The sequence below is a fragment of the Homalodisca vitripennis genome, chromosome 6 (assembly GCF_021130785.1).
Source record: "Homalodisca vitripennis isolate AUS2020 chromosome 6, UT_GWSS_2.1, whole genome shotgun sequence".
Taxonomy (NCBI): Eukaryota; Metazoa; Arthropoda; class Insecta; order Hemiptera; family Cicadellidae; genus Homalodisca; species Homalodisca vitripennis.
The window spans coordinates 122,377,288-122,391,148 of NC_060212.1; the positions used below are offsets into that span (position 1 = coordinate 122,377,288).

The following is a 13,861-nucleotide window of genomic DNA, read 5'->3' on the forward strand; positions in this document are numbered from 1 at the left end:
ACACAGACATGGTTCTTATTCCTATGAGTATACAGAAATCTTTTAGATGAAGCAGATGTAGACAGTCCAACATATAATTTACCAACTTTTATAGGTAACATACTCGACATCCGAGGTGTACAAGATATAAGCTGAAATGATGTTGTAGATCTTCAAGATATGTCAAGGTAGTCTAATTATAGCCCAAACGGACTTCCAAGCATTCTCACGAATCTGAGCTGCACTTCACAGATCAACATGGTAAAACTGATATGGAAATTAGATTATGGATCCACAATTCTAGACAGTGATTTATAGATTTCTAGAAGAGACTCTCTCTAGTACATCTGAAAGTTGAGAGAGTATGCTCTGGATACGATTATTCCTATGTGCTCCGACGGATTTAATGTTGAGGCCAATACGGCACCAAATCTCTGATACAATCCACTCTGTCCAAGATCACAATGATTCACCAAGCAGAGTAGTCAAAGTTACAGGAAGCCTCAAGGTGAGTGAATGGAACAATGTGACATTGTAGACATTCTGACAACATACCACATTTTAATATGGAGTTCCAAAACATTTTATTTCAACAAAATTACAACTTCTATGGTTTAATTTAAAGTAAGTACTACATAAACTTACATTTATCCAATAGACTTTGGTTGAAATTTGCTGCATCCCAGGCTTTTTCAAAAATGTTCACTGAAACCAGAAATTTAGTAATATTAAGATGAACAAACAATATCTCCCCTACATTCCCTTCCATTTTCTATATTTCTAACTGACATCTATACCAAATTACAGCTTATTCGTGTTGTAAGTTACATTTTGAATTTTCGTATAATTAATAATTCTTCCATCCAAGACCCACCATGTTGTGATTAATCTGTTTATATTCAATTGTAAGAAAAGTCACACTACCACTACCTCAAATATAAGTTATAATTGTTTCAACATGAAATACAAAATGTTGCCGTAAATTTGTACTATAACAAAATAAAGTATTTACTGGCCATCAAAAACAACAGTCATTGTTTGTGTCAATACAAGTTAAAAAATGTTTGTACAGCTAGCTACTTCATTATTTACAACCACCTAAAGGAAATTATACATAATGAATTAGTGAAGAATTTTAAATATAAATAAAGGTGAAGTAACAAAAATGTTAAAGTAAATAAGTTTAATAAAACAAAATTAATAATACCAGATTAAATTAATTTTTGGCAATTCTTAAAATTACTTTGAGGCCACACCAAGGGGATAGTACAGAAAGAAGTGTTTTGTAAACCATGTATTTCCTTTTCTTCCCTTTCTGTTATGTAACAATTTTAGTTTTCATGAAAACTTTATTGTTTAATAAACGTTTACGGTATGTGACATACTGTCATTTTATATATATTAATATACAATAATATAATGTATATATATATAATATTATATATATATATATATATATATATATATATATAATTTCAAATGCCTGTTGTTTAACAATAGCAATTTTTACCTGTTTTTCAGAAATTATAAAAAAGTTACACTAACATGTTTGGCACAAAATAAGGTATAAATATTTAAACAGTTGTCTCTTAAATAGAAGATTAAAAATACTTGCTTTTTAAAAGAATTAATTTTATTACCTTTAGGTATTTTTTTATTTTCTCATATATTTTAAGAAATCAGAATACCTGAGCTTGCAAAAACATCAATTTTACAGACTAAAGAAATAAGTGCAGTAAAATGGTAACATTTCCTGGAGATAGGGTTATATGAACCTTATTTGTATGTCCTTTCATCAATAGTAAAAGTATTATTAGTATCAAAATATTATTACTCATACTGATGCATTTTTAGAAATACTGACTGAAAAACTATTTCCAGGAAATCATCGTCTTCTTGTCTTGTTGTTAAATAAAACAATTAATGACCAAGACTTGCTGAATAACAATAAATCAAGTTGTATATAATTCTCTATTATATGCAAGGTGTATGTTTATAAAACGCATATACATTTGCATCCATTCATAAAAATGTCATGGATCTGGCTGTAGAAGAAGATCAATACCACCTACAGGTTTTATTGATAAAACCCTAACAAGGCCGTACAGCAAACGCTAATAAAGCTTTTAACATTGTACTGTGGTTAAAAAAGAGTTCCTAAAATTACCTGTGTAGGCCTTAACACCACGAAACTTGGAGATCTAGATTATGTAACCATATACAAGCTGTCATGAACAAAACAAAACAACACATCAAAAAAGACTCTCTCCCTGTCTCTCCTTTTTTGTGTCTAGCATGACAATTGCCATTAACTATTGACCTCTGGTTAGTTCTAGGTAGTTGCTCGGCGAACACAGACCTATTCTGACCTGTATTCTGTAGTTCAGTTTTAATAATTAGTGTTGTGTTTTGTTGTAGAGTTAATGGAGTTGACACACAACATGGATATTGTGAATCCTGAATTATGCGTGTCCTAACGCCCTGGTATGAAGATACTTAGACGACGCTTAGACAACATTGTTTACAGACCTGGTAAACAAAATGAGATAGCTGACACACTGTCCAGAGTTTGCGGATCAACAGTCAACAACAAACTTTATCACCTGGGATTACTAGGATGACCCACTGGCTAAGATGTCGGAATCTACCTTATTCTTTGGAGGAAATAAAGAAGATGACTGCTACATGTCCCATCTGTGCAGAAATAAAGCCTCCAGTTTAAAAAACCCCAAGAAACAGCGTTATTAAAATCAACTGCTCCATTTGAAAGGTTGAACATGGATTTTAAGGGCCCATTGCCAACAAACTCCAAAAATAAATATTTACTGACAATTGTTGATGAATTCTTACGTTTTTCTTTTGCTTATTCATGCCCCGATGTAACGTCGAACACAGTAATGGAAAAATTAAGTGACCTGTTTTGTTTATTTGGATTACCCTCTTATATTCATACTGACAGGGGCTCATCTTTCATGTCAAAAGATCTTAAAAACTTTCTTAACTCCAAAGGCATAGCGAAAAGTAGAACTACACCATATAATCCTCAAGGAAATGGCCAGATCGAATGTTACAACGGCATAATCTGGAAGGCTACTTCACTGTTGCTAAAAAGTCCCAAATTAAGAATTAATGGGAGTATGTCATAAATGATTCCTTACATTCTATTAGGTCTTTACCATGTACTGCTACAATTGTAACAACGCATGAACGAATTTTTATTTATTCCAGAAAATCTTCAAACGGAAAATCTTTACTAACCTGGCTACTTGAATCTGAAAAAGTGTTCTTGAAGAGAAATGTAAGACAGAGCAAGTACGATCCGCTGGCAGATGAGGTCAAACTAATAGATATAAATCCCAATTATGCAACTATACATCTCAATAACGGAGATGAGAAGACAGTTTCCCTGAAACAGCTACCTCCGAAAGGAGACAATGCCGCTGTACTATCAAAGCTGGTAGTGGACCAACCGGACACTAATATCTCTGAAGAATCACAAATATCAAATCAGGAAATATCTATGATGGATGAGACAAGTAGCTCTCCACTGGATCATGATCGTCTTGCACCACTTAGTCATTCATCTAAACAAAGTGTAATTCATACACTCCACCACAAAACATTGATTCCCCTCAACCAACTAAACAAATTCATAACGCTGACTACCCGCTTTTAAGAGGAACAACAAAAAATAGACATCTTCCAAAATACCTAGAAGACTATTCCCTATCAAGGAGGGTTGAATGTGGTGAATAATTAATTAATATGAACTATCATATGTTAACATCACATGTGTTTTGCCAAAATTTATTTTATTATTCTGCATTTTTCAACTGTATTAATTTTCTATGGTTTGTTTTGAGATGATTAAAAGCCTTTTCTAACTGGGTTTTATTTTCCATTACATTATATTAGGTACATACTTACTTTTAATTGTACTTCAGGAACTTAAAAACTAAAAGTTTGAATTTCTTTTCATTTTTATTCTACATCAAAAGCTAAAAATCATTCACTAATTAAATGAAACAGTTAGAAAAGCATTTAGTGGCACAAAAATTTAAAAATTTATGTCATATAATGTTTGTAGACGTACTCACGATCATCGTACTGGTACTGCCCTATTATAGACCAGTCCTGAACGTGAAACATATTGTGTGGGAGCTCTCGGTAGGGCTGAAAGAAGTATTGGGATAAGCTAATCACTTTGTCGATACGGCAACACTGCTGTCCATATCCACAATGAGATTGTTTCAACTTCTCAGAACCCAAGGGTATGGAGCAATCCGTGGGGGGCACACAGATAGAGGGCAAGTATGACCTTTCTTCATCATAAGCGTAGTCTTGTTCAGGCAACTTTTCTATGTCACACACCAACCCTGCTGACAGAGAAACCATTCACAGTTCATGGTAACTAGAGGGAATCTTACCACACAAACCCAAGTGTGTAAGTAATCAAGATTTGATTATATCTCGAGTAGTAGTGGTGAATACATGTTTCATGCACATTTAGTTACATAAATAAACGTGAAATCTAATAGCTTCATAGAGTGTTCATTAAAGTTTTTTTTACATAATCCTTTTTATTTTCCTCTCCTAAAATAGAAGGTTTAAGTTAGGAAAAAATTATAAATTGCACCACTCATCTTAATAACTTATACAGTTATTTAATCCAACAAAAAAAATCCAAAAAGGTCATGCTAGAATAATTTACAACTTGTTCTTGAACCTATACTCGTGGGAAATGTACAGGTTGTGTAAAATGTCTGGAAACACCTTAATTTTTTTATTCTTAGCAAATAGCATTGAAGAACTGAGCAAAATGTTGTACTCCTCTATTTAAGTACTCGTTCATGGAATAATCATCACATGGGTAATTGCTTGACGGCCCATGGGGAGTGTCGTGGAAATCTAGGTCAGTATTCAAATAATTTTAAAGATATTTATCATCAGAACACAATGCCAGAAACCACAATTCAATAGCTTTTATTCATTACAAAGTGGAGACTGTTGAAATAAGATTGCTATTGGACCTTTAATCAACTACCATTCTGAATAGGATAGATGTTTTAAGAATCACTATATCAGAAAATAAAGCACTTTGAATATTCAAAGTATTGAATTATGAAAAATTATTGAAACTTTGAAATTTGGTTATTTAAAGCAATATATATGCAGTGTTAAAAAAAAGTGTGGTTCTAAAGCGTTTAGACTATCAACTAACGTCACGGAGGGAATTTTCAGTCTGCGAGAAGGAAAGGCAAATCACTGAATAGATCAGTTTATCTTGATCATTTCATCATTTTGGAATATATTTTTTCATATTAATAATGTTTTTTGAAACAGCTGAAATCGATCAGATTATAATAAAGATTTCATTAAGTGTTGCATACCAATCAAAAGCTTAGATTCTCATCTAAAACTTTTAAAAAAATATTGTTTCCCAGGGAATAACTTGTTTTACTAAGTTTCATTAAATAAAGTTTAAAAAACTTTCAAATGTTTAATAACTTGTGAGTTTGAAGTGCAGTAACCTTTGAAAATCAGCCAAAATAAACCTGCCAACACAGGAAAAATATATGTCCATATCTAGGGTTAAAAAAGTAGAAATGTGTTGCCATACACTACCTGTTGTTAGAAAGGTATTGTTTTCTATAAATAACTTTATGTGCGTTATCCAGTCCCCTGAAACAAGAAAACCATTATTGTACATTTTTAGTGGTGTAATTGATTAATGTGAGAAATCTCAATATTTTGTGTTATGTACATATGTATTATATATACCGCGTATTATCCAGCAAATCTCTTAGTTTTTCCTTGATCATTGTATTACAATCTGAATATGCTTCCAAGGGCATTAGCATCCAGGAATCAGAAATCTGAGAGATTATGTGGGTAAAATGGTGCCAGCTATCAGACCGGTAAACTCCCACAACAGACAGTTGTGGAACAAATTGTTTTTAATTACATGCCTGCAGCTTCAAAATGTTTGTCTGACATATTTTTAGTTTCAAATAGTGAATGAGAGTTGTGACAAAACATATTTGTGTAATTATTATTTGGAAGTTTAGAAATTCAACACTTGTTTCGTCATAACCATTTTTGGTTATGACAGTTAAGTTTGAAGAAAGCTCCTCACAAACTATTGTAAGATAATCGCCTTATTTCTTACTATCTGTGCATTTTGGTAGCGCAAACGGATGAAAACATTTTGTGATTTGGAAATTTTTGTGTTTAACCGGCTATCTGAAGAGGGATCACTAACAAAACTGTTGTACTATCAGCGAGGTTACTGGAGGAAGCAAGTTGGATAGAGATGAACTGTAACAGTGTTGGAGACAGCCTCGGCGTGGGTCTGGAGCTGCATGGTTGACAGGGACATCAGCATGGAATTTCTGCTGAACTGTTCCTGATAGCGGGGCCTGCTTCACAATTCCCAATGGACTGGCAGTCAAAACTGATGCTGGAGAATCTCCTTTTTTAGAGACTGTGTCAGAGAATTCCATGATCTTCTCTATGATGAGCCATGCTAGTGCTCTCTTGCCCAACATATTTAGGTGTATACCATGCGATGTGAAGCCCGGTTATGATATACTCTCCAATCCATCAACGTCACTCCTTCATGGCGACAACACAATTCCACTTTGTAATTATTTATCAACATGATGTTCTTCTTTAGAAAGCTGTTTGGTGCAAAGTCATAATGGTGTGGAATGGTGGACACTATCAACTTACACTGAGCTCATTTGTATAATGGAGTTTTCTATTTCCTAGTATATTACATGTCCCCTTCCGTTTGTCACATCATTTGTATCCGTCCATTATGAGATCTGCAGAAGGTGCATTTAAGCCAAAGGTCAACGTGACGGTCAATAGACCGGCCCCTAGTTTACAAATAACACTATCGTTTATTTGCAGATACAGATTTTAACTAACCAGGCCAGAGATGGTTGTTTTTACTTCTTCCTTATTTTGCTTGGTTAGAGTAATAGCAGCATAACGAAGCGGCTCATCGTCAGCCGCAGTGACAGTATCATGTTATCAAAAGCAGCAGTGCTGGTACCGTGCGATCCATAACTTCAAGCGCTTCATTTTCAGAACGACTAAATAATTCTACCATCACGATGCGGACCCTCATGAGTGTGACTTGATAACACAATTTCTGTATCATGTGGATTTGTTCTTACATTCGACATTGGAGTTATCAATCGGGTGCCTCGTCTACTAGCCCACACCAGCTGACTGGCGATGAGTGATAACAGTTTGCACTGCAGTCGTCCCTCAGAGAAATTAAAATAAATTGAATCTGAGCTGTTTCTGTTCAATTGAGGTCTGTTGTTAATACACTAAATCGTTTTTCAGAATTTGCAAATTTACGATAGGCGGAGGAATTTAATTTGTATCTTTCTTAAAACATATGCTTGTAGCAAGAGTTTAGTAATTATCGAATTTAAATACAGCAGAACTTCTTTAATCGGCACGTTTGGGACTTGATGCTTGCTGGATTTTAAAAAATTCCAGACTACGGAAGTTATTTATAAAAATTCAATTGCACAAAAAAAACTGTTACTATATGTATTTATTGTTTAACAAGATAAATCAATATATAAGTACAGGAGAAATATTAAAATACATTTTTTAAGTACAGTACATGATGAAATAAATATGAATACAGTATGAAATATTGGGTACTATTCGTGGTTTTTAGCAACAGCACTGGTAGATGGCTGGAAGAAAGAGTCTACTGGGTTCTTACAACCAATGTGCACATTAAGTCAATATGCTTTAGTGCTTAGAAGTACATGACACACTGTACATGTGTTAACCTTGTACAATATGGAGTATATCCTTGCTTTCAGATTCCTGTTCACTGTACTCAACATTCATGCCTTTGCAACGGAGATGAGCTCATTTCCCTAGCACAAAGTCAGAAAAGTCGACTTTGATTATCCTATTTTACATGCACGCATTCATAGTTTTATTACTTTGGCTGTTATAGTAACGTTGAAATAACATCATTCAATGCAATCTTATTGTGTGAATTAGTCACTAACACCATCAGTAGTAAAGTTTCGATAATAGCTAAGCTAAGTGCTAAGTAGATATTATTGACATTATAATTTGTAAATACAATACAAATTAAGTTCATACATGTTTAAAATGTGCATTTCAAAGTATCTTTAAAATAAAATCTATAATTTTCTTATCTAGGTTATTTTTGTACTGAATTGTTTGATAATGAAGTGTCAATAAAGAGTTGCAGTGATCTCACAATTTTTGTTGTCTCTGTTCATTTAAATTGAATGTATAAATGCAAGTGCAAGCCAGGTAATAATAATTTTGGAATGTAAATAGGTTTTAATGTTCAAATTAGTTCATATAAAATTTAAACTCAATCCATTTAGTAGTTTTGCGTAATGGAGGGATAAACATTCATTATTTCGCATCCTAGTAATTAATTGGAATATTTTAGATTTAAAGGTTTGGCTACATTTAGAGAGAATAAGTAATATATGTCCGGCACCAATGGTGAAAAAAGCAGCATTTTTTCATTCTTTACTTGAAAATCTAAGAATTTGATGTGTCCACTAGTAAACACTCTTCTCAGATTTTATTATAATATTCTCTATTTTAATATTTTTTTACTTACATTTTTTCATAATAAACAGAATTCTTAGAGATAAAAGAGTTACAAAAAGTTGTAGGGTTAAGATTCAAATAATGAGTTGAATGGAAATAAGAAAAACTACCTAAACACAAAATCAATTTGAATTTATGACTATTTACAAAATTGAAAGATTTTAAAGTTTATGTGCCATGTAGAAGATTTATCAGTTTAGGTAATAAAATATTACAGATATAAATAAGAGAGAATTGTGCATTTATTGTTATTTTTTTAACTATGCAGTTATATATCAAGATGGTTATTTTTAAATGTTCAAAATAATCAATACTTATTACGTTATATTGTTTTATTTAACCATCTTTATTAATTTTTAATGTTATAACGCTGAATGATGTCTAGTGGGGTTAAAAACTGAATATACAGTGTAACAAAATAGTTTTAAGTATATCTCTTATAAACTATTAAAGTCTAACCTTTTTTTAAATTTTGTAAAACTGCAAATTTTCCTTGGCCGTATCTATCCTCTTGTTGGTATAAAACGTCCTCATATATTGTTCCAAATTCATCAAACTCATAATAATATGGCAATTGTATATTCTGGGCCAATGTTAAAGTTATACAAAAACTAGAAAAATAATATAAAAACTTAATAATATACATGTCTGTAGAAAGAATCATCAGCACTCATTGGGTAAGTGATAGTAATTATTCTATAACAAAATGTGTAATTATATTGGTAAAAACTGCATGTTAAGAATAATGATCAGTTAAGAATAATATATTGGGGCGTAATGAATCGATAGATTTGTATACAATTTCAATACACAATAAAAACTACTGACAGTTGAGTACCCATTAAATCGATTACCCATAAAACACTGTGTATTATTATTATAGCTTGTTAAATTTCAAATTAATAAATGGTTACCCTACCATTCGATAATGTAATTCCATAATGGAATAAATTTGTCAATTTCTAAGCAATATTGTTACAATGCCTAGTTTAAAATACACAATACATTTCATAACTCATAAAAAATTATAGCATATTCTTTTACTCGCATTGTATTTTACAAGATTTTTTTTAAGACTCATAAACTGTATTTTATTATTTATTAATACAGATTTTTAAACTAAGACATTAAAATATAAATGCATTGATTATACCAAAAATGTTCAAATAGCATTTATAATCTTGTAACATATCATTTTAAAGGTCTTGGTTAGTCAATAAAAAATACACTTCAAGAATTGAAATCAGACCACTCTACAAGGAATGGCAGCCCCAAACGTATAATGTTGAAAAGTAAGTTGCATCAATTGTATATCTTGATGTAATATTTCAGAACATGAAGTGAAAAGGCTACAAGTCAAGAACAATTGTTTAACCACAGAGGGAACCTTCTTGAAGAAGATACTTTTTCAACTAATTTATTTTGTTATACCTTTTACATTTAAAAATATATTAAAACAAAAATAAAACTGTTAATAATACTGAATATTTTTAGTAAATATTAAATTAATTAAGAGATGATCACTTCCATACCACAAATTAAGTGTTCAAATTGCTCTCCGTGGACCTTCATGCAGTACTACATACGCTCAGCTGTCCAACAATGCTCAACTGTTTATATATCTATCTCGATCCTGCCAACATACACTCAGCTGCTCAACAATGCTCAACTGTTTATATATCTATCTCGATGCTGCCAACATATGTTCAGTTGTCCAACAATGCTCAACTGTTTATAATGTATATTTTATTTCTGCCAACATACACTCAGTTGTTCAACAATGCTCAACTGTTTATATATCTATCTCATTTCTGCCAACATACACTCAGCTGCCCAACAATGCTTAGATGTTTATAATATCTATCTCTTTTCTGGCAACATACACTCAGCTGTCCAACAATGCTCAACTGTTTATAATGTCTATTTTGTTTCTGGCAACATACGCTCAGTTGTCCAACAATGCTCAACTGTTTATAATGTATATTTTATTTCTGGCAACATACGCTCAGTTGTCCAACAATGCTCAACTGTTTAAATATTTTTAAATACTTCCTGAGGCTCTACAATGCGACTCACTTCTGTTTGCTGATGATGTGAAACTGTTTTTCCATCGTATCCACTGAAGAGGACTGCCTACGAATCCAGGAAGATCTTTGTGCGATCGACCGCTGGTGCGAAGAGAACAAAATGAAACTCAACACTAAGAAATGCCAAGTGATGACCTTCCATCGGAATCTCTCCCCCGTTGTCCATGAGTACAATATACGCAGGGAGCCCTTAACTCGTGTACTGCAGGTAAAAGATCTTGGTATTACATTAGTACCTTCACTGAATCCTGAGTTGCATGTGCGAAACATTTGCAGCAGAGCAAACAAAATGCTTGGATTTGTCTCCCGATTCTCAAAAGGCTTAAGTGACACGGCTTTAAAAACGTTGTATTGTGCTTTGGTACGCCAAATCCTTGAATATGGCTCTCCAGTGTGGAACCCCCACCAGAAGTTTCTCATAGATGAACTAGAGACTATTCAAAGAAGATTTATTCGAATAGTGGGTGTCAGGAGTGGTCTTCTCTATCGTCAGGTTCCCATCGGGGAAGTGTCTCGTGATCTGGGACTCCTGACTCTTGCGGATCGCAGATTCTCCGCTGACGTTGTACTGCTGTCAAAGATCCTTAACGGCAAGATCGACTGTCCCGATATGCTGAGCCAGATCCTCTTCAGGACCCCTTCAGCCACTCGCTCCAGAGACCTGTTCGCTAGGCAGCAACATCGCACCAACTACGCAGCAAACGATACGATGTACCGACTTCAGAGTTCTGGTAATAACATCGCCGACATCGTTGACTTTTTTGTGGACAGTATACCAGTGCTCAAGAGGAAGATCGCCGATCTGCATGAGTTATCTGCCTAGGAGTTGCACAATGAGGGAAGACATTCGTTCTTACACTTTATCTGTACGTCTCTCATTGCTGTTATTTATATATTGTGTCTTGTTATTTCTTGTCTAATCTTGTTTATTCTCATTGTTTCGTGCTAATTTATTGCTGTTATTGTTCGTTGTTTTCCATAGTTCAAATCACGGTACACTAATAATTAATTACGTTATTGTCATTCATAGTTTATATCCGTTTCGTCACTTAAATAGTTTATTAATCGTTATTGCTCTATTTGTCACTGTGGTTGTTTACTTTCATTGTTTAATATTATGTTCAAAACTGTAAAAATGGAGATGTCCGTTGAAATGTAAAATAAAAATAAAAAAAATAAAAAAAATAATCTATCTAATTTCTGCCAACATACGCTCAGTTGTTCAACAATGCTCAACTGTTTATATATCTATCTCAATTCTACCATCATACGCTCAGCTGTTTATATATCTATCTCGATTCTGCCAACATACGCTCAGTTGTCCAACAATGCTCAACTGTTTATATATCTATCTCATTTCTGCCAACATACGCTCAGTTGTCCAACAATGCTCAACTGTTTATATGTCTATCTCAATTCTGCCATCATACGCTCAGTTGTTTATATACCTATCTCGATTCGTTCTAGACCATGTTACTGAATTACACATTAAAACATTTATGGGGTGTGTAAAACAAATTTGGGGTACTATCCTAATAATAATGTACGGAACTTACATCATACTCTGAATTAAAAACTACAACTAAACTCCGTAGGAACTCAGTATTTGGTAACTGAACAAGTAAGACCTTACAAGTGAACTGTTAGAAATTTGGGAAACTGACTGGATAAAAGCATTGCATAAGTTAATAGTCAGACAAGCAAGAGGATATTAGTTTTCCCAACTACTCCCTCCCTAATACGACAATACTTATCTGCAATTGTCCAAATACGTTTTGTCTTAATTAATTTTTCATTATTTTTAAAATTAGGTATTAGTCTCTACGTTATGAATCACAATAATCCTCAGTTGCGTTTGGGGCTGCCATTTTTTTACAGTACTATAAGTGCTATTTGAAAATTTTTAGTTTCCCTCCCAACCCCTCTTTCCAGTGAGGGTCAAAAATTTGAAAGCTATCATTATTAGTGTAGCTCTTTGTAGCTAGTAAGATTGCCATAAACATATTTTATATAATATATCTAAAATAACAAAAAAGTTAAGAGGGGGTGCAGCTTACTTTTCAATTACCCTGTATAATAATTATATATAATATTAATTAAATATATATATATATATATATAAATTTTCCCCAGAGAGGTCAATAAAAATTTGTAAATAGCTTTAGAACATTTCCCTTAAAACCGTTTGGTACGATCTATTAAACATTCCATTGATGTTGAAAGTCTCCAAAAAGGCTTGGTCTTTCTATAAATTTAATATTTACAAGCAATAACATGTACTGAGAAATTGAAATTTTAATAATAAATAAATACAATAAATGATTAGTTAGGTACAACGATGATCAATCAATCAATAATTCTTTATTCATTAGTTGTACAATAAGGTACATCGAATAGTGTCATACATTACTTATATATATACTAAATATATATATATATATATATATATATATAAATACTAAACATACTCAAGTTCCTCTATTGAATACAAAACTAAATCAATCAAATAGTTTTTTAGTTTTCTTTTAAATTTGGTAATATTATTTTCCATCTTTATGCTTTGAGGAATATTTTTCAGAAATCTTTTCCCGATATACATAGTTTTTTGTGTGTATATTTCAAGTCTATGATGATCACTGATTATTTCATTCTTATGGTGTGTGTTATATTTGTGTACATTATTTTCTAAATGAATTTGTTGGCCATGATAAATTTAATATATAGGATGGTTTCATTTATGTTAAGTCCAAAAACTGTTATTATTTTTAATTCTTTAAAGCAATTTCTAACAGATTCTGAGAATTTAAGCTTGAGTATACTTCTAATGGCTTGTTTTTGCACCTTTAAAATGTCAGTTAGGTCTTTCTTAGTTGTGGCACCAAATATGGCTATGCCATAAGCAATATGTGAATGTATATGAGCATAGTAAATCTGTTTTAGCACTTCAGTAGTACATAAACAAGACATTTGCCTAATTGCATATAAGCCAGAACTAATTTTACCAAGCACAAATTTAATGTGCTCATCTCAGCTCAAGTGATATCAATAATCAATCTGAGAAATTTAATTTTTGATGCAGTTTCAATCTCTGAATTGTCTATAAGAATATCAAAGTCATAATCAGTATTATTTTTTTTAGTTTTAAAATTAATGAATTT

General features: G+C 32.4%; 1 protein-coding gene across 1 annotated transcript in view; it reads right to left on the bottom strand.

The window, feature by feature from the left end:
• LOC124364875 overlaps positions 1-9,383 on the bottom strand; it is a 49,153-nt gene extending 39,770 nt beyond the window's left edge. Inside the window, exons 1-4 of the mRNA XM_046820669.1 lie at positions 9,076-9,383; positions 5,605-5,661; positions 4,077-4,355; positions 625-684 (exon numbers count right to left, since the gene is read on the bottom strand). Of these exons, the coding sequence (XP_046676625.1) occupies positions 625-684; positions 4,077-4,355; positions 5,605-5,661; positions 9,076-9,280 (601 nt within the window). The 5' untranslated portion in view covers positions 9,281-9,383. The remainder of the gene's footprint in view (positions 1-624; positions 685-4,076; positions 4,356-5,604; positions 5,662-9,075) is intronic.
• Positions 9,384-13,861: the final 4,478 nt, after the last annotated feature.